Genomic DNA, 20,917 nt, shown 5'->3' with positions numbered 1-20,917 from the left:
GGTCTTGCATGGTTTTTTTTCCTTTAGACAGGCAGCGAGCAGTACCCTTGGATCTGAGACTGTAGCGATGGCTCCAGGAGCTCCCTTTCCACAGACAGGGCTGTGCTGCACAGGGAGATGGCAGGAAGCTTCCCCAGTGACACTGCTGAAAGCATGTTCAGTGGTGTAGATGATCTGTCCTGGGGATGCAAGATGCTGTAGAAATGGATTCTATTTTAACCTGCAGGACTGCAAAACAAGTGACTGATTTCTGTGCTCCCCTGTGCACAGCAAGAGACAGCTGTGAGAGAATTATTCTAAGCGCTTCCTGGTTTCAGAAGGGAGCAGATTAAGTTTGGGTTTTATCTACTCTGGGTATTTTTAGCTGTTTAGGTGTGAGAAAATGTTTCTTAGTAGACTTAAAGCCTCAGTATTTTTCAGTGCTTGGAGATACCATGAACTTAGGAAAATTATCTTTTGCTGATATTGGTCACTTGACTGATGAAAACAATTTCCCGTTTCACTTCTGCAATCCCTTTGGTTGGAAGATTGGAGATCTTCCAGCCCTCACAGGCATCGTTTGCTGTTAACTAGGAACTCAACTGTAGTTCTGACATCTCTGAGGCCTACTTGTTGTCTTTTACTGTGGATTATCGTTCTTCTGGGAATGTCTGGGTAACACACAAAGAACCAGCTTCCCTTGCTGAGGTTTGAGCTCTTGTCTTCGCAGCCAGTGAGGAATGTGACAGAAGTGGTTCCAAGACTGCACCTTGCTTTGAGAACGCTCCTTGCCATCTTTCAAGAGAGTGCAGGGTGAGTTTGAGTCTTTCAGCTTTGGCCCAAGGAGCAGTGAAACCACACGAACGAAATGCTGTCGCACAGCAGGCTGAGTAACTGTTCGTACTGTGCTCTCCAGGCAGTTCTGGAAGTCTTCTTACTTCAACAGGTCCTAGGAACTTTTACCCCTTACGCTCACATGTTAAACGCTTATTTAGGGTAATTTCCAGAGGAAAATGTAATTCTCAATTATTAAATATCACCCTTGTATCTTCATAATGCATTTATACAAAAAGAGTGTTCTGCAGATGCTGCTGTCCACGCTTAACTTCAGGTCTTAATTTAAATGCAGTTTTGAAAGTCATGTTCCTGAGTCCCCGTTTGTTTTATGATCATTGCAGTCAGACCTGTTCCCACTGAAGTGAATGGGAGCAGGAGGTGACCTGTACTTGCACATCACTCATTCCTTTAGGAAAGAAGTATCCCTAGAGCACATCCCTGCCAGCTGCACATCTGGACCGACATGGGAGCTGGCTGTGATGCCAACAGCCCCTGTGACTGGATCTACTGGTACCAGTTCATACTGAATCGGTGTCTCAACTGTTTTTTTCCTACTAACATTTTGCCAGTATTTCTAACTGAATATTGGGAAATATGAGAGTAGGAACAAGTGTGAGATTGAACTGAATGTACTTTGTAACCTCTGTGGGCAGCAAAGTCTGTGCTGCACCTGTGGCAGCGTGCCCAGTGCATTGGGCACGCTGCAGAAAACTCCTCAGGAATGTCCCAGTTTGCCAAGGACAGAGCGGGTAATTATGCTGGTGACTGCTGTTACAGGAGCTGAATGCTGCTCTGCATTTGGACTCCAAGCAGCAGTGTGTTCAAGGGTTTGTATACACTATGATCATAGAGTCATAGAATAGTTTGGGTTGGAAGGGACCATGTTGAGCTTCTCATCAGCAGCACCTCTAAGTCCTTCTCTGCAGGGCAGCTCTCGATCATAAAAATGCTCAACTGATGAGTTAAGTTTACTATGTCCAATTCATCACTGTTTGTTCTCCATCACAGCAAAGCAGGTACAGGCAACCCAGGCAAGATGCGTTCCCTTTCCCAGCCTCCCTTGCCGTGTGTTCCTGCTCTCACGGCAAGGGAGGCTCAGTTGGTGCTCGCAGTGCTCCCTTTTGGTATTTTCTCCATCTCAGAAGCAACACCATGTGTTGCGTTCACTGACATGCCTGCTGTTAGCTTGCTGACAATTAACCTAATGTAATTTATCATCTGAACTGATACGAAGGCTACACTGATAGCAGCCCTGCAGAGAAGGACTAAGGGGTGCTGGTTGATTAGAAGCTAGACGTGAGCCGGCAATGTGTGCTCGCAGGCCAGAAAGCCAACCGTATCCTGGGCTGCATCAAAAGAAGCGTGGCCAGCAGGTCGAGGGAGGTGATTCTGCCCCTCTGTTCCTCTCTTGTGAGACCTCATCTGTAGTACTGTGTCCAGTTCTGGAATCCTCAACATAAGAAGGATACGGAGCTGTTGGAACAGGTCCAGAGGAGGCCACAAAGATGATCAGAGGGCTGGAGCACCTTCCATACAAGGACAGGCTGAGAGAGTTGGCGTTGTTCAGCCTGGAGAAGGCTCTGAGTAAATCTTATAATGACCTTCCAGTACCTAAAGGGGCTGCAAGGAAACTAGAGAGGGACTGCTTACAAAGGCTGGTGGTGATAGGACAAGGGGCAATGGATATAAACTGGAGAGAGGCAGATTTAGACTAGACATAAGGAGGAATTTCTTCATGATGAGGGTGGTGAGGCGCTGTCACAGGTTGCCCAGGGAAGCTGTAGCTGCCCCATCCCTGGAGGTGTTGGGAGGACAGGCTGGATGGGACCTTGGGCAGCCTGGTCTGGTGGGATGTCCCTGGTCCCTTCCAACCCAAACTATTCAATGATTCTATGATTTGTTTGCAGTGTGGTGAAGCGGGATACACAGCAGGCCTGGGGTACGGCCAGCGCGCCCGCACCTGGTGCACGTCGTATGTCCCGAATCCCTCTCAACCCCATCGCAGTTCACAGCACAACTTGCAAACACTGGAGGGGAAAGAAGCTGGAGCAGGACCAGGGAGTGCAGAGGCAAAGCCCTAATCCCTAACGCTACCGCTGCTGCGGGCCACCGACCGCCAGGCGCACAGGGAGAGAGAACGCGTGAGGGAACCCAACGGCCCCTCCCGCCCGCCAGCCCCGCCCCGCGTCACAGCGCGAGGGCTGCGAGGAGGGGCGGGGCGGCCAATAGGCTGCGAGGAGGGGCGGGACGGAAGCCAATGGGCAGCGGGGGGGGGGGAGTAGCTACGGCCAATGGGCTGCGAGGAGGGGCAGAGGGTCCAATGGGCTGCGAGGAGGGGAGGGGCGGGAGCAATGCTGCCCAATGGGCTGCGGGGAGGGGCGGGGCGGGAGCCGCGACGCCCAATGGGCTGCGAGGGGGCGGGGCTGGGGGGCGGTGGCCGTGACGCAGCGCGTTGGCCGCGGCCCTTCTGGGCTCGGGCCTGTTGACGCGCAGGTGCGTCGAGGGGCCGGCGCGCGCGCGCGCGCGCGGTGGTCACGTGGTGTGTGTGTTGAGGGGCGGGGGGGGGGGACGCGCGCCGCAGCCGCCGCCGAGGTCACGTGGGGCGCGCGCTGCCGCCGCCGCTCACGCGGGTCCCCGCTCCGCCGCCGCCGCCCCTCGCTTCTCCTCTCCTCGTCCCTCTTCCCCCGACTCCCTCCAACCTTCCCCCCCCTCCAGCGCCGCATGTCGGTGTCGGCGCGCCCCGCTCCCCGCCAGCCGCCCAGCGACAGCCACCGCCGCCCTTGATGCGGTTCGGAGCCCCGCGGGGGGGGGAGAAGATGCCGCCGTCCAAGTCCCGCAAGATCGCCATCCTGGGCTACCGGAGCGTGGGTGAGCGCGGGGGCCGGGCGGAGGGCTCTGTGTGCGTATGTATGTGTGTGCATGATGCTCCCCGCCGGTAACGGGGGGCCCCGCGCGCCGCCCCCCCCCCCCCCTCCGGCGGCAGCAGGTGCAGCGGAGGGCAGGGCCGCCCGCCCCGCTTCCCGCCGCCCGGAGCGCGCAGCCGCGGCCCCTCGGTGCCCCCCCCCCCCCCCCCCGCGCCATGGCGGCGCCGCAGAGCGCTGCGGGCCCGCGGCCGCCCTGCCCTTAATTGGAAGTTTCACCGCCCCGCCGAGGCGCTGGGGGAGCCGGGGCGGGGAGGAGGCTCCCGAGCGAGGGGGGGTGGCGGGGCCGCTGGAGGCTCGTCCCGAGGGGTCGCTGAATTACTGCCCCCCACTCAACTAATCCCCGTGATATGGGGGTCATGGCAGAATCCATCCCGGGATGCGGGCTGGGAAGGTCTGATCTAACTCCTTCCAGCCGCACCCCTACCTTTTCGTAGAATCGCTAGGTTGGAAACGACCCACTGGATCATCGAGTCGGATTGTCCTCATCAGTCACTAAAGCGTGCCCCTCAGCACCTCATCCACCTGTCTTTTAAAAACCTCCAGGGAAGGTGACTCAACCACTTCCCTGGGCAGCCTGTTCCAGTGCCCAATGGCCCTTTCCGTGAAATATTTTTTCCTGATGTCAAGCCTGAACCTCCCCTGGTGGAGGGTGAGCCCATTCCCCTTGTCCAGTCCCCTGTCACTTGGGAGAAGAGGCCAGCTCCCTGCTCTCCACAACCTCCTTTCAGGTAGTTGTAAAGAGCAATAGGGTCTCCCCTCAGCCTCCTCTTCTCCAAGCTAAACAACCCCAGTTCTCTCACGTGTTCCTCGTAGGGCTTATTCTTCAGGCCTCCCACCAGCTTCGTCGCTTTTGAGAAGATCTGTCCCCACTTCTGTCTTTTTCTGTTCTTCCAGCGGAGCTGGCTGTGCCCCACAGGATTGTGGGGTCCTGTGGGCGCTGTCCTGCCCACCCTCTGTCTAGGATTTAAAGCCAGGGAAAGCTGCTCTGAGAGGAAGATTTGTCCCCGCTTATGCCTTTCTGCTCCTCCGTGTAGATGCTCCGATCCTGCATCAGCTGCACAGTGGAACTGGCCACGCTTCCCAGGGCCCTGGGGTCCTGTGGGCTCTTGTTCTTTCCCTAGAACTTGGAGCTAGGGAAAGCCCCTCTGAGGGGAAGATCAGCCCCCACTTCTGTGTCTTTGTATTTCACCATGAGGGTGCTCTGTTCCTGCATCAGCAGCAGAGCCAGCTTCACTCCCCAGGATTGTGTGGTCCTGTGGGCTCTGCCCTGTCCTGTACCTAGGATTTAGAGCCAGGGGAAGCTCTTCCGAGGGGAATATTTATCTTTGATTCTGCCTTTTTCTGTTCCTCTATGTCCATGCTCTGTTACTGCATTGGCAACGCAGCAGAGCTGGCCGCGCTCTCTGAGGTTCTCTGGGCTCCATCCTGCCCTGTACCTAGGATTCGGAGCCAGAGAGAGCTCTTCCAAGGGGAAGGCAGGCTGATCTGTCCCGGCCTCTGCCTTTTCTGTTCTTATGGGGGGATGCTCTGTTCCCGCATCAGCAGTGCAGCAGAGCTGGCTGTGCTGCCCTGGGCCCTGCGGTTCTCTGGACTCCATCCTGTCCTGTACCTAGGATGTAGAGTAAGGGAAAGCTCTTCAGAGGGAAAGCCAGGTAGATCTGTCCTCAGTTCTGCTTTATTTCTCCATGGAGATGCTCTGTTCCCACATCAGCAGCACAGCAGAGCTGGCTGTGCTCCCAGGGCCCTCAGCTTGTGTGCTCTCTGTCCTGTCACCAGCACGATGTGGTGTTGCTTTTGCTGGTACAGTCCAGTGTGGAGGAATTCCCTGGAAGCATCCAGCGCAGGTCTATACTGCCTGATAGGATTTTTGTTCTCTAGCTGCCTGCACCTGTAATCCTTTATCCTACGTTCACCATCTTTGATGTAAAGCAGTTCAGCTGTTTTGCTGTTTGGGTTCTGAAAGCAGAGGGGAATAAGCTGTAGTACAGCTATCCTAATCAATCAGACTTAAAAGCGTAGATCAATGCCGAAGATAATGTGCGGCTGGGAAAAAAAAAGGTGCTTTAAAGAGATACTATACTACCATAAAAGGCTTTTTATGCTAAAGTAGTGGCTAAACCAATAATCTGTCTTCTGTTACACACTCAGCAGAAAGAACCCTTAAAACAAAGCTTTTTTCAAGATCCAGAAAAAAAGGCTAAGCAAGCAGAGGCGTTTCTTAGATTTTATTTGACTTTGAGATGGGGTGATGCTGAGTTTGTATAGTCCTTAAAAGGAACAGACAGAAGGAGATTAATTGGTTTTCACAGTATATTTGACATCACTTGTGGCAGTCCCTGCCATTGTGTAAAGTGTGTTTTATATTTCCTTTTCTGTTTTTTTTTCTTTTGTTTTGTTTTGTTTTTTCCTTGGAGCACTGGCAACAACAAGCCATGGGCAGTATAAGTGGGAAGGAAGAATGCCTGAAGTTCTTATTGTCCTTTAAGGATCTGTGATAAGGACTGGGTGTACTGTTAAGCTTTGGTCTTGTGTCGATTATGACAAGCTGCAGTGTAAAGATCAGCTGATAGTAGAGTATATACTCAGTTGAGGAAAAATGTAAGGAATAGCATCGTATTGTTAATCTTGTCACTGGTGGTTTGAGCAATACAATCATAGAGAATCACAGAACGGTTTGGGTTGGAAGGGAGCTTAAGGATCATCCAGTTCCAACCCCCCTGCTTTAGGCAGGGATGCCTCCCTCTGGATCACATTGCTCAAAGCCTCAGCCAGCCTGACCTTGAACACCTTCCGGGATTCCTGCCTTCTTTGGGCAACCTGTTCCAGTGCTTCACCACCCTCACAGGAAAAACTTTCTTCCTGATATCCAATGTAAATCTGCCCTCTTTCAGCTTAAAGCTGTTACTCCTTGTCCTGTCCTTGCGCTCCCTGATAAAGAGCCCCTCCCTGTCTTTCCTGTAAACTTCCTTTACGTACTGGAAGGCTGCTATAAGTACTCAAATGGAAAGGACAGGCAAGAAGTAACTTAACGCCTCATAAGACCTACTGCTGAACTTGTTCAGCTACAGTTTTCTGAGTCTAATGTGCAATTAGACAAGATCAGTTTATTAGGATAAGTTTGTATGAAAATATGCTGTAAGAGGGGAAAAAAAAAATCTCCTATAGTTTTTCTTTCATTGTCCTTGACAATTCTGTTACCCCTTAGGTAAAAATCTTGTGTGATATAACTGCAAAGTTGCTTTCTTTAAATACGGGGGCTTTAGATTTCTAGGTAGCAGTAGGAACAGGCATTGGGGTCTTAATTCCATCTTGTAATGCAATTAACAAAACAAGAAAGATAAACTGAGCTTGAAGTTGGGTCTTATGCTCATCCAAGTATGCCTCCGAAAGCCTAGGACGATAGCGATCTGGTTTGGCTTTGGAGTAGGTCTTGCTTTGTATTGTGATGGCTAGAGTATTTCTTGAACCCTGTCTAAGGAAGTGTTGATCTCTTAAGATGATTTGAGTGGTGGAAAACAAAGAGCATTTCTCTGGGGAGAAATGCAACATTAGAGTAGAGCTAATGTTCATGAAGGTGGGGAATAATTCCAAAATCTGAAGGACGGGAAGGGAATGATTCATCAATTTCCTTTTATAATTAGAGAGTAATGTTCTTTGCCATTAATGTTAATCTTGAACCTGGAATGGGGGAGGCTCAGTCTGTAGCTGTGAAACATTTTCAGTTTTGTAAGTTAGCTGAGGTGACCCACTGTGAAGTTACGTGCTCTCCTTGTAATTTGTACAGTGCTCGAGATAAAGCTAATCAGAGAATGGTGAGCTTTTTTTTCTCTCTTGCAGTAATGTGTTGAAATAACCAGGTTTTGATGACATTTCAAGCAGCGAGTTGTTCCCTGCTGTTGATTATTTAATGATTTTGTGGTTCTTTTGGGTTGTGAGTGTGTATAGTGATGAACGGGAACATCCTCCATGGGCGTTTGTTAAACTTGTCTGAATCTTGTACTGGCTTCATGCTAAGCCCTTGGATCTTTTAGTATCTTGAATGGTTTGGGTTGGAGAGGACCTTCAAGATCATCCAGTTCCAACCCCCTGGCCATGGGCAGGGACACCTCCCACTGGATCGGGTTGCTCTAAGCCCCATCCAACCTGGTCTTGAACATCTCCAGAGACGGGGCATCTGCGACTTCTCTGGACAACCTGTGCCAGTGCCTCACCACCCTGACAGGAAAAAAATTCTTCCTGATAACTAATCTAAATCTCCTCTCCTCCATCTTAATTGTTGAGCTTAATTTCAGCTTTTCACTTACATAAAATTTTGTTCTTCTCCCAGTGTTGTTGTCAGATGGACCAGAGGCTGGGAGTGGTTTTCTGATATAATAGTTCTTGGAATAGAAGATTCAGGAGTCTGCTTGTATGAACACACTCCCTCTGTCTTTCAACACCACCATCAACCCTTTCATATGTGAAACTAGTACGGCTTTGCTGATGGAAGAGATCGCAGTAGCAGCCTCACGAATTCCCAGGCAGCTGTAATTTCTGAGATGCAGACAGAGTATTTGCCAGGAACTTAAGGACTTGTTTTTTGATGAGGAAGGCCAATTATGTGTGGATACGGCATACAGGTTGTGGCATGACACTAGACAATATCACACAAGAATGTCTCCTTTGGTTGGGTTTTGCTTAGGCTTAAATTGGTCTAAGAAAGTTAAATCTCATTATGTAAGTGTGCCTGTCTCAGGTTCTAAGTAGAAATTGGATGGATTTCATCCCAAAATCTGATGGCTTCATAATGGGAGGAACTTGACTTTGTTTACTGTTGTTTGATAAGTGACCAGAGAAGACCCGATTTGATTATGGAAAAAAATAATCTGTCTCGTGCATCATGAAGCGTAAGGTTTTTTAAAGCTATTGTGTTCACTAAAAAGAAACTTCACACTTGTGTTTTGGTCATAATTTAACATATCCCAAATATAACTGGAAATAATGGATTTGCATGGAAATAATTCAAGCAAAACTAAGATAGTCTGAATCTCTTCAGAGTAACAGACGCTCTAAAAAAAGCGGCATGCAGTTGTCCAAAATGCTTTGTGCTCGGTTTGGGTTTTTTTGCTTATAGAAGATATATGTAAATTTAGGCTACAAACACTTGTATCGGAGAAGAGGTATCTTAGAACATCCTGTGAAGTAGCTTTGTGCTGGGATTCTCAGTGTTATACTGAATTGGTGGATTTAAGGTGAGCAGGGGGTGTTCAGATCAGCTGCTTCAGCTGTAGGTCGCTATCTCAGCCTGCTTTGCTTTGTGCTCTTCATGTAACTCGTGCTGCTGGTATTAGAGATGTGCTTGCAGAAACTGGAGTGCTGTTGCCGAATGGTACATGTTTGGATTTGAAAATGCTCTCCTGATTGGGTTGGAGCTCCAAGGGGGAAATCCAGTTAAGTTAGTGGTGACTTAGCTATTTTCTTCCCCAGCTAACTAGTACTTGGTGACTTCCAGGTTTATACGCCACTGTTATTGTGTAGATGGAGAGCAGTCTGTACTGCAGGCAGAAGCAGTCATGGTCTGCGACTGCGGCATGCAGGTAGCAAAAAAAAAAATAAATACAGTGGAACAAAAATAATCTGTCAAGGTTAGATTTCCTTGGAAAGGCTTCCAGGTGGTTGTATTCAGCTAAAAATCACTTCTCCCCCTCCGCCTTACCTGAAAGCAAGAAAAAGCAGTGCCTTTAATGTGAACCTGTGAACAGTAAGAATAATTGTTAGGAGAAAACATAGTTACTGGTCTTGAAAATGTGAGTTATTTGAGTGGGTGGTTTGTATTGTAAAATGGAGTTGAGGCTGTGCTTTTTGCTTCAGAAAGATGGCATCTGTTCGCTCAGTAGGATGCCACTCCGAGGAAACATCCCTTTGATATCGGACAGAGGGAAGTGGCAATTTTAGCAGGCAATAAATTGCCCGTGTAAATGTCAAGAGAGAAGGAATGGAGCAATTACTGCTACCGGGTGCTGTAATCTGGTTTACGGATTTGTTTGTGTCTGCAACTTTGGAAATCCTGATATTCCACAGGAAAATTTAGCCCTTCAGAATCCAGCTGATCCCTAACGTTAGAATTTTGCTGAGTCCCTAGTAAGCACCAAGATGATTTTCATAGCGCTTTTCTTGTTGGCACCACATTTGCTCTGCTGGGGTGCAGCAGTGCTGCTGAAAGGAAAGGCTAGAGCTACTGGAAGAGTGGCAAGAGGCTGGAAATGCCAGCTTTAATTGCGTTTCGGTGTGACTGACTACGCAGCTCAACACTGAGTGTTGCTACAGTGCATTTGATAGCAGTAGCTGGAAGCACTAGAGGCAGTGTGTTCAGCTGTAATATCAAGCCACAGCAGGGTTATTTGAGGACGCAGTTCCAGGATTAACTCTTAAATTGCCTACCCTAATCTCTTTTTAATGGTAACATTGCAGGTTTTGCTTGTGTATTTGAGTGCCTTGGTGTTTGATTGCTGTACTTAGAGTTAGCATCAATGGGAGAAACTAAATGAAACGTAGATCCTGTAATTTATAAGCTATATAAAGTTAAAGCTCTTGATTTAGATATACTACACTGCCTTAAGTGTAGGTTCTGGGTAAGTCAGACACCTCTGCAGTGCACACTGCTGTAGAAACTTAGCATAACCATGCGTTTGGGATTAGAAGAGCAGGCTAAAATGCAATAAGCTACCGGTTATGATTAACTTCCTGTAGCTCTCCTGAAGGTGATGTTCAAGGGCGTCTTTTAAAAAACTCCTCAACTTGATTGTGTATTCAATCCAAAATCGAAACAGCTTCTCTGTGGGTTGTTCATAATGTACTGAAGCTCTGTGAATCCTGCATGAGTCAAAATTGCTTGGTGTCAACCCAAATTATCCTAAATAGGAAGCTGCAGACATGAAGCACGGTAATGCAAAAACACGAAGCTGCACTTGTCAGTCATGGATCTGTCTCCATAAGGACTTGAGAGTCTTCCTTTTGTTTTCCAATGCCTATATTTGAAATGAACAGCAAATCTGTTGTGAATTTGATAATGTGAGAACGTAAAATGTGCTTCCTGAGTTTGGGGGTGGTTGTTGCTTAAAATGTTTGTCTTCCAATCCTGGTCAGGATGTTTGATTTCCTATATGGCTCTTGCACACTGATGGCAGCTATCCTGCAAATGAGGATCTATGGGATCTATGGAAGAAGGGAAGAATGTGGAGAAAATTCATGTGATGTGTTGGCTAGCAGACCTTTTAACAAGGTTTAAGATTATGAAGTTCACGAAAAGCATATGAATGTGGGCCATTAAAGATGGTATTTCCTTTTTGAGAAACAGGAAGTACAATGGATGCCAAATTGATTTTTGGAGGAAAGGATGCTTGTATTGAACGTGTAACAAGGAAGGAAGCAAGCAAGCAGGGGCATTTTTGAACAGAGTGCTGAAACAGGCTTTCAGACGCAGCTTTTCTCAGGAGACATTCCTGCCAGTTTGTTTTTTAATTGCCACAAAACAAAGGCAGATGCAAATGAGCTATGTAGGGTGGGGCTTCCCTTAGCACAAGTCGAGCTGATCCTGTGCTGTGGAGCTAATTCAGTGATCCCGCATCCTGGTGCTGGCACTGGAAGCATGGTCACCAACTCAAGGAGTTGATTTCTTTCAAAAATAAAGCAGCCAGAAGGAAAAGTTTTTATATTTCCCTGCAACTACAACCTGGACAGAGGGAGTGGCATCAGGAGCAGGAGCTGGTTTTGGGGTGGGTGGGTTGGGCTCTTTGAGGCTGTGCAGACTTTGATTCAGCCAGACCTCTTATGAAGCCACATCTATGAGTATTTTCCTCCACCATTCCAGATAAGCATGAATGCTTTTTTGTAAACTTTCAACGATGGGCCTTTTGAACCAGACTAGTTCTTATGATGGAGAAAGATAGCCGTGTGGAGGTGGTGAAGTGTGTGTTAGTGAACCATGAAGAAATTGGGCTTTTTCAGATTCTTATTAAAATAACCTTATGTAGTAAAATCTAATAATTTCACGCAGAATTGAGGAAGAGTAACATGTTTGACCTGGGTTGTTTGACCTGGGTTAAATCTAAACCTTGTTCCGAAGTCTTCAAATTCAGATAATGCTTCAAGTGGTATGACCTGGATTTTTCTGGAAACGCTTGGTAGTGAAGGTGCTGCACTGGATCAAAGCCAAAGCTTCTGACTATGATCATAGAATCACAGAATTGTTTAGGTTGGAAAAGACCTCGAAGATCATAGAGTCCAACCTTTAAACTAACGCTGCCAAGCCACCACTAAATCATGTCCTGAAGTGCCACATCTACGCATCTTTTTAAATAACTGCACAGATGGTGACTCAGCCACTGCCCTGGGCACCCTGCTCCAGTGCTTGACAGCCCTATTGGTGAAGAAATTTTTCCTGATATCCAATCTAAACCTCCCTTGGTGCAACTTTAGGACATTTCCTCTTGTTCTATTGCTTCTTACTTGAGAGAAGACACCAACACCTGCCTCGCTACAACCTGTACACTGGAGGCATTCAGAATCACTGATTGCCCCCCTGCTTGGAAACCCAGTGGAAATGAATCTAAAGGCTGTCTTGCTTTTCAGAGTAATTTTGAGTGTTTGCTAAGATATCGTACAAAATACCTGTTTCCCGCAAATACTAGTTGACTTCTCAATCTGGTTGACTCTTCTTTAGTTGTATGTATTTGTCAGTACTACTACAGCATAGAAATGATTCATAACCACAAAAAAAAAAAAATCTATTTACATGCACTAGTTCTTCCTCAGTTTACCATATGCAGTTTGATTGCTGTACATGCAAATTTTAAGTATAGTTGTATGCAGGATGTACCTGGAGTACTGCATTCAGTTTTGGAGCATAGGAAGGATATAGATCTGTTAGAGTGAGTCCAGAGGAGGCCACAAAGATGGTCAAGGGGCTGGAGCACTTCCCATACAAGGACAGGCTGAGAGAGTTGCGATTGCTCGGCCTAGAGATGAGAAGGCTCTGGGGAGACCCTCTAGCGCCATTCCAGTACATAAAGGGAGCTCATAGGAAGGAGAGAGAGGGGCTCTTATCGGAGAGTGCGGTGACAGGACAGGGGAGGATGGTTTTAAGCTGAAAGAGGGTGGGTTTAGATTAGTTATAAGGAAGAGGTTTTTTCCTGTAAGGGTGGTGAGGCACTGGAACAGGTTGTCCAGAGAAGTCGTGGATGCCCCAGCCCTGGAGATGTTCAAGGCCATGTTGGCTGAGGGTTTGAGCAACCTGATCCAGTGGAAGGTGTCCCTGCCCATGGCGACGGGGGTGGAACTGAATTATCCTCAAGGTCCCTTCCAACCCAAACCATTCTGTGATTCTCTATGAGTAGTCACCAGTATTCCTAGGTATTTTAGATTACAGGAATTAGAACAGCATGCATGACAAATCTCAGCTAGTTATTTGTGTCCTGTGGAGCACTGAGTTAAATGAATTTTAATTTGGAATAAGAGGGAATACATAACTGGTCTTGACTGTGTGGGTGTGAACGTGTGCAAGTGTAATGTGAAATTATGATATGAAAGTGTCTCTTGACAACATTGTCCCCCGAGTTAGTGGGATACATCTGTCTAGCTTCAACAGCTTGTCAGATTGTATTGCCAAAACTTCATTCAATTTGTGTGACCTCCTTTAAAGGTACGCTTGCTATATGCAAAAGAGCTGGGGTGCATAATATATAGGAAAACTCTTAAATCTGTCCTACAAACTTGTCAAAACAGTCAAGCACTTGACATTAATGTAGCAAAGTGTATTTTGCTTTAGGGCTTGGTCCCCTGTTAATAACAGACGTCTGGTGTGCTAAAATCCATTTGAAACTTAACATTTTTAATTAGAAGTGTAAGTTTATGCTTTGAAACATGCATCTATAGAAGCCTCGTGTTTCTTATTTTGCAGCAGTACCTTCTTCTGCCTCGCTTTCTTGGAAAAGTCTGTTTCTAACAGATGTTCTGCCTCACCTGTATAGTTTGACAGTAGTGAATAAATATAAATGTGTTCTAAAAAAAGGTGTTAGTTGTGCTGGTTTAACTTCTTTCCATGCTTGGAGAAAAAAGGTCGTCAAAATTCTTGATAAATCTTTTGTGGTTGCTAAAAATAGCTCTAAAAGTTGTTTAAATGTAAGGTAATTCAAGTTTCCTGAACAGTAAAGCTAGGAAGAATAAGAAGCCATCTGAATGTTTCAAAATCATGTTCTTTATACAGAGTGGATCAAGGAGTCTTATGACACCTAAACCATTTTTGTGCTTCTCCTTCCTCAGCTGCAAAGTATCTTTTATCCTGAAGTGTGTTGGTAGGCCAGAGGAGGAGTTGAAGTGAAACCTACAGAACTGTTCCATATGCTGTTCCTAAGCCTAGCTTTTGTTATGCTTTTCTCACAACCAGTTGCTACAAACAAATGTAACTGATGGTAGTACAGAAAAATAAGATGATAGCTCTTTTCTGTGTGTTACCAGGCAAAAAGGTTATGCTCTTAAAAAGCCTTTATCTCATATGCAGTTTATAGCGAATGATGAGACAGTAGGATATAGGGCTCTTTTTTCTGAAAATGGTCCTGTGAATACCTCATTATTTTGTCATCCACCTGCTTATGTGAGCACGGGCTGTATGTTTCAGAGGTTCAAAAATCAAAAGGCTTAATGGTTGAAGTTGGGAAGGAGAAAAATGGATGGTATGAGAAGGGGTGTATGGACCTATCTTTTAAGGGCAGCTTATTGTGGGGACGGTTGGGCCCTGCTTCTCCAGTTCTTACAGCATGGAAGTGTGGAAACCAAAAATGAAGATGTGGGTTATTTCCCACATAGCTAGACTCTGAAGGCCTTTGCTGTTCCTGTGGTAAATCTTGTCACCCGAACTATTTGTGTTTCATAGTTTGCGTTTTATTCATTTTGGCCAAGTAGATGCGAAGTACTTAATTATTTTTAATCTAGTTAATTGCAAATTCAAGTCTTTCTGATTTAACTAGATAACAACAGAGTAATAATTGCTATTGTACTTTGAGAGTTTTGTGCTGATACACAAAGGCTTGTACAGGAGACAAATACAGTGTGCTGCTCTGTCTCTTGAAGGTCAGCCTGAAGTTAGATTACCTCAGAATGTAGCTTGATACTCAGCTCCTTGTCCAAGTTGCGTGGTTGAGCTAGTGCAGTGCTGGGAAGTGAAGAATCCAGCTTCTCTTGGCAAGTGCTACTCAGGTACTGGAACTGGACTGGCTGGAAGGCTCTTCACTTGTGAAAGAAAGTCTAAGTGGAAAAGTAGCTAGGGGTCAGGTTGCAAATGTCATCCTTGGTTACCTCCCGGGCTTTTTTCAAGTGGCTGGGGGAGGGTGCGAGTGGGACTGGGTTTTTTTTTTCAGTTTGTTCTGTGTTTTTGTTGTTGTTCTTACTTGCAAAGATCAGAGTTCTGTGTTGTGGCTTTTTTGTACTAGATTCTATAAAAACTGAGAATAGGAGAGTGTGATTCCTGCCTGAAAACTCTTACTTTGAGGTACCTCATGAGCCAACAGATGGATACGTACTGGTTAGGAAGGTAAGAAAGCCAGCTGGCTTTCATGATAGGCAAGACCTTTATAGTATGCTATAGCAAGCAAGCGTTACCTATTCTGTCTTCGCCCTGTGACAAAATCAACTGTCATGTCATATCTGGTGTATCTTTGGCTTGAATTCCATTAAAATTTCCACAGGTTAGGGCCTCTAATGATTCTTCTGGTAGTCTGTGTGGTGTTATTGTTACCCCAGAGTCTTTTGTTCCCGGTATCTTACCCATGTTTGCCATGCTGTGATTTTGCTATATTACTTTGAACCTTCCTTGCTGTTAACAGATTGCCCTCTGTATTCTGTCTGGTCTGTTGCATTGATCAGATAAGCATGTAAATGAAGAAGATTTGCAATCAGAGTTAGAGGGGAGGGGTAAATGACTAACTCCAGCTGTATAAAGTGCTATGGTGTGAAGATGGCATTGACTAGGTTGTGGCTTTCTTCAACCCTGATGCATATTGGGGGGAAGAAATCCACAGGTTAAGCAGAAGGAACAGGGAGGATGCCTGTAAAGTAAATTCGAAGAAGATCTAGAATTGAGTTGAAGGATAGACAACAGTAACTTATGAAAAGCTGATCCAATATGATAGGGTGGGTTTTGTAGAGGATGGTAGAGTTCAGGCATACTGTTTTTTATGTTGACAAGGTTCTATACAGGTCCACAGCAGCCTTATGCTTGCGCAGGAGAATTGAAATGGCTAAGGCTCAACTGTATGATCATTGATCAATACAGTCTTAGTGTCTACCTGTGCATCTGTTGAGAGGTGTGATGGAGATGACCATGTCCTGCTCCACTGGTGAAAGAGGGAGTCAGTGCTATTCTATCAATATCCCTAAAGACCACCTTCTCTCTTTTTTTCTAAGAGATGTTAGTGTCGTCAAGGTTGGTACCGCAGTTCCTGATGTTTCATGCAGGCTTGGGAGCTTCCAGCAGTGCAGGTCATGGCAGGTGAATAGTGCTGTGGGCTGATGTTGACTGCCAGCAGTAGCACTCTTTCCATGAAAGTCAGGTTTTGGCTGCCACGTGCGTTGCTAGCACTTGTTGACATCGGGTTCATCAGACTTTGAACCATCAGTGGGGGCACAGGAGCCTCTTACATGGACTGACTGCTTCATAGTTGGGTATAGTGCTGCAAGCTGAAGCTGCCTTTTGTTGCCAAGATCTTCTAGTGCTAACTGGGCAATTAGATTGAGATATACAATTAATATATTCTATTATAAAAGTTACCTGCCTCTGGGCGGAGGCCTTTCATCTTGATATAGGTTCTGTTCTATCGAAGTTTTCTGTTATTGGTGTAGGTCAGATGGTTTAGAAACCATGAGATTTGCAGTGAAATGAAGAGTTTATCCTGTTTTCTAATAGAGATGTTAGGTTTAACATCCTAATTTCTGCCTTTGTGCTCGATGGCACGATGTTTCCCCAGGCGGTTGGTAGTAGCGTGTAACTCAATGTGACTGGTGTTAACTCCAGCCTGTTGTATAGAAATGATAAGAAGGAAAATGATGACTGCAGACCTCCTGGTAAGCCCAAACAGCCACTTTATCCATGTGGTTGCATAGGGTGGAGTTCGTTGACGTCTGCTGTTCAGTTCAGCTGCACTGCAAATAGAGTTAAGGCAATATCTGTGCAGTGGATGGAAGGTTGGTGGAAAGATCCACTTCTTGAGCAACTGCTTACATCCTGCTAGTCCTGATATTTCTGGCTTGCAGAAAGGGGATGTAAGTTGTACTCCTCAATGATCTTTAGCATCAAGAAAGAACTGACTGGAAATTGGCAGTTTGTTCCCTTGTGTTGAAAATAAAACCTTGAAGATGGGGAAGGGGAATGCATTAAAGCAAGAGATACACCCTTTCATTGCCAGTTACATAGCATTTTAAAATTGATTTATGTGGAATAATGGCGGTTACTGGAAGTGTCCTTCAAAGATGTTTCATGTTGCGCATACCCGATGATCCAAAGAAAGGTCAGGTTCATTCAGATCCTAATTAGCTGCTTGAAGCGTGTGCACAGGGAGAGAGGAGTTGACCTCTGCTCAGCAGTGCAACTTGGATTTTCCCTCTTGGCAAGGAAATAGGGACAAAGTTCAGGCTCTTTCCCTCCATTAGGGTCCAATCTTTGAGCTTAATAAGCTTCCCTTTACAAGCCTGGTATATCAAGTAGTACTACCTGACTTCTAGTTTAGGAATACATTTGCTAATTGGCTAGGAAGCTTGCTGGATAAGTGGTTGCCTCAGTTTCTACAGCCATCCGAAATGCTTTATGCCTGGTGCTGTCGGGGCAGAGTTGGGAACATGCTGCAGGGATACACAGTTTCTGCAGAGAGTAAAGGTAATGGTGTTTATCTGAGGAAATATTGGTTGCCTGTCTTGGATCTATTGTAGTTGGGAGAGCCCAGGATGCAGTTTCCCTGACCTGTTTAAAGCATCTTGGATGCAGCCACTTGTGCATGTATACCATGGCCAGGTGAGATGTGTGGCATGGACATTTTCAGCATTTCTTTAAGCCTTGTAACAGCTTTTCAGTCTTTAGATATGATAACAAAACATGAGGAGTTAACTGGTTTAATCCATTAAAAGGGCAGTATCAGACAAACTGTGGGACAAGCTTTTCTGCCAGCGAGGATAACTGTACACTAACCTAAAATGTTTCTTCTGACAGTCCTTTGCTGAGGTTACTGACTTAAATGGAGACAAAATGGACTCCTGGATGTGGCAACTAAGCTGCTGCAGCAAGACAGTGGAATCTTTTTGTACATACTTGCCTGGACATCTCATATGTTGCAACAAAGTACAAGTGAACACCCAGAGGTGTGCAGGGCAGCAGCATGGAGCAAGCTTGCCATTATGTATCAGTGATAAAGCACATTTTCTCTCCTTCGTTTTATTATAGAAAATACGATCTAGGGAGCATCATTAGCCCTTCGTGGTTTGTGCTCTCCAAGGTTGGCAGCAATAAGCCTTCAAAGTCCTGCAGATGCGCTTGTGAGCTTGACTGAATGCTTTGAGATCTGAAGAAAATAAAGGAAGCCATCTGACTTCCCTTCTAAATGACCGCCTGTCAGATTTCTCCTGGCTTGCAGAGGAATACCTTTGATTAAACCTCAAGAAGATTGTGCAATGTAGAAGCAAGAGAAAGTCATGTGTCCTTTTCTTCCTGTAGACTTGTTGTGTTCTTAGTGTTACAGACCATGGTGCAAACCTCCTGTTCTACTGCGTGAGTGGTTCTTGCTGCAATGCCTTGTCTTAAGACTTTCAAATGCATTTCTTTTTATCCTAATATAAAACTAAATCAGAAGGAGGCAGGGAACAGTTGTAGCAATGGGATAGAGTGCCATAGAAGTTGAAAAAGGAGCTTGTGTTGTCCTGAAATGCTGTCTGGTTTTGTTTTGTCCTATCCAGTGCTATTTGGCTTGTCATGAAGGTCTCCTCTGTTCTGGATGTCTCATTGAAGTCCTCAGACTTGAGCTTTTGCAGGATTGTAAGGGCAGGTCCCAGTCCTTCAGAAAGCTCAGGCAGCACTTGGAGAGGAGGAGTGCCACTGCTCTATGTTGCAAATCGAACATGACTATCCTATGAGCAAGTGCAGCAGGTTAGCTCTGTGTGTTGGCAGGAGTTTTCTTTGTAAGCGTCAGGAAATAGTTTTTTAATCCTGGTATCATAATATTGACGTTGTAAGTATGTCAGTACAAAACGCATAAAACTACGGTGCAAAATAGATGATTATAAGTTATGATTATTCCTCATGAGTAAAAGTTGTATCTGAGTAAAACACAAACCATTCATTGGGTGGAAAACTGGTTGGCTGGCCGGGCCCAGAGAGTGGTGGTAAATGGTGGTAAATCCGGCTGGAGGCCAGTGACAAGTGGGGTTCCCCAGGGCTCTGTGCTGGGTCCAGCCCTGTTCAATGTCTTTATCAATGACCTGGATGAAGGCATCGAGTGCACACTTAGCAAGTTTGCAGATGACACTAAGCTGGGTGGAAGTGTCAATCTGCTGGAGGGTAGGGAGGCTCCAAAGGGATCTGAACAGGCTGGACCACTGGGCAGAGTCCAATGGCATGAGGTTTAACAAGGCCAAATGCCGGGTCCTGCACTTGGGGCACAACAACCCTGTGCAGCTACAGACTAAGAGAAGTCTGTCTAGAAAGCTGCCTGGAGGAGAGGGACCTGGGGGTGTTGGTTGACAGCAACTGAACATGAGCCAGCAGTGTGCCCAGGTGGCCAAGAAGGCCAATGGCATCTTGGCTTGTATCAGAAACGGCGTGACCAGCAGGTCCAGGGAGGTTATTCTCCCTCTGTACTCGGCACTGGTGAGACCGCTCCTTGAATCGTGTGTTCAGTTCTGGGTCCCTCACCACAACAAGGATGTTGAGGCTCTGGAGCGAGTCCAGAGAAGAGCAACCAAGCTGGTGAAGGGGCTGGAGAACAGGCCTTATGAGGAGCGGCTGAGAGAGCTGGGGTTGTTTAGCCTGGAGAAGAGGAGGCTGAGGGGAGACCTTATCGCTCTCTACAACTACCTGAAAGGAGGTTGTAGAGAGGAGGGTGCTGGCCTCTTCTCCCAAGTGACAGGGGACAGGACAAGATGAAATGGGCTGAAGCTCCACCAGGAGAGATTCAGACTGGACATCAGGAAAAAATTTTCATGGAAAGGGTAATCAGACACTGTCAGACACTGCCCAGGGAGGTGGTTGAGCGACCTTCCCTGGAGGTGTTTAAGGCACGGGTGGACGAGGTGCTAAGGGACATGGTTTAGTGTTTGATAGGAATGGTTGGACTTGATGATCCGGTGGGTCTCTTCCAACCTGGTTATTCTGTGATTCTATGATTGTATCCCTGTCTCCAGAGGTTTTAAACCAGAATTCTTTATGGACCCAGAAGTATTGTTTTTATAGTCATTAGAATGATTTACTGAACTCCATAGCAGTGGAGAGCAAAATAGCTACTACACTGCCATAATTGGTACCTGCGGGGTGAAGTCTTAATTAACCATAGAAAGTTGCTAATGATGAAGCCAGAGATGAATGATGAGCTGGTGATGGTTTCTGAGATCATCTGCAATTTTGTGAAAAGATCTTTATCAAAGAGTGATGCTCTAATTCCCTTTGGTACCCAGTTAAACCTCCATCTGCTCTGAGAAGTCATTCTGTCCCTTTCTGTGCTCTGAGGACAAACAGATAATATGCAGTGTGGAAACGCTGCTGTCTCCATTTTGTGCATCTTGATATTCTGAATTAATGAAGATAAAGATCCCAATAATCAACTTTCAGTATGAAAACTTCATCTCTGTGAAGCATACTAAGTTGAGCATAGCTGTGTGCAAGATACTGAAAGTTGGGCATGCAGTAAGCCTTATCTAATTTGACATGACTGACAACGTCTCATTATGAAATTCCTGGAAATCTTTTGTGGCAAAACCTAAACATGTTTTTTCTGTAGGTTAGACTGAGTAGATCTACATAGAGGCCAACTTATGTAAGATGCTTGGCTTGTGGTAGGGATGTATTAGATAATACCAGCTATTAAGTGTTTAATAATTAAGCAAAGTACCTCAGCAGGCGTTTTAGTGGAAGAAGATGGGTTAAAGAAACTACATCTAAAATTCTA

General features: G+C 46.1%; 1 protein-coding gene across 1 annotated transcript in view; it reads left to right on the top strand.

The window, feature by feature from the left end:
- The first annotated feature begins 3,408 nt into the window (after positions 1 to 3,408).
- RHEB (Ras homolog, mTORC1 binding) overlaps positions 3,409 to 20,917 on the top strand; it is a 46,174-nt gene continuing 28,665 nt past the window's right edge. The window contains exon 1 of the mRNA XM_069859290.1: positions 3,409 to 3,684. Within this exon, the coding sequence (XP_069715391.1) occupies positions 3,600 to 3,684 (85 nt within the window). The 5' untranslated portion in view covers positions 3,409 to 3,599. The remainder of the gene's footprint in view (positions 3,685 to 20,917) is intronic.

The sequence above is a fragment of the Phaenicophaeus curvirostris genome, chromosome 6, assembly GCF_032191515.1.
Source record: "Phaenicophaeus curvirostris isolate KB17595 chromosome 6, BPBGC_Pcur_1.0, whole genome shotgun sequence".
Lineage (NCBI taxonomy): Eukaryota > Metazoa > Chordata > Aves > Cuculiformes > Cuculidae > Phaenicophaeus > Phaenicophaeus curvirostris.
The sequence above is the reverse complement of the archived record's forward strand: the minus strand, read 5'-3'. Positions and strand labels throughout refer to the sequence as shown.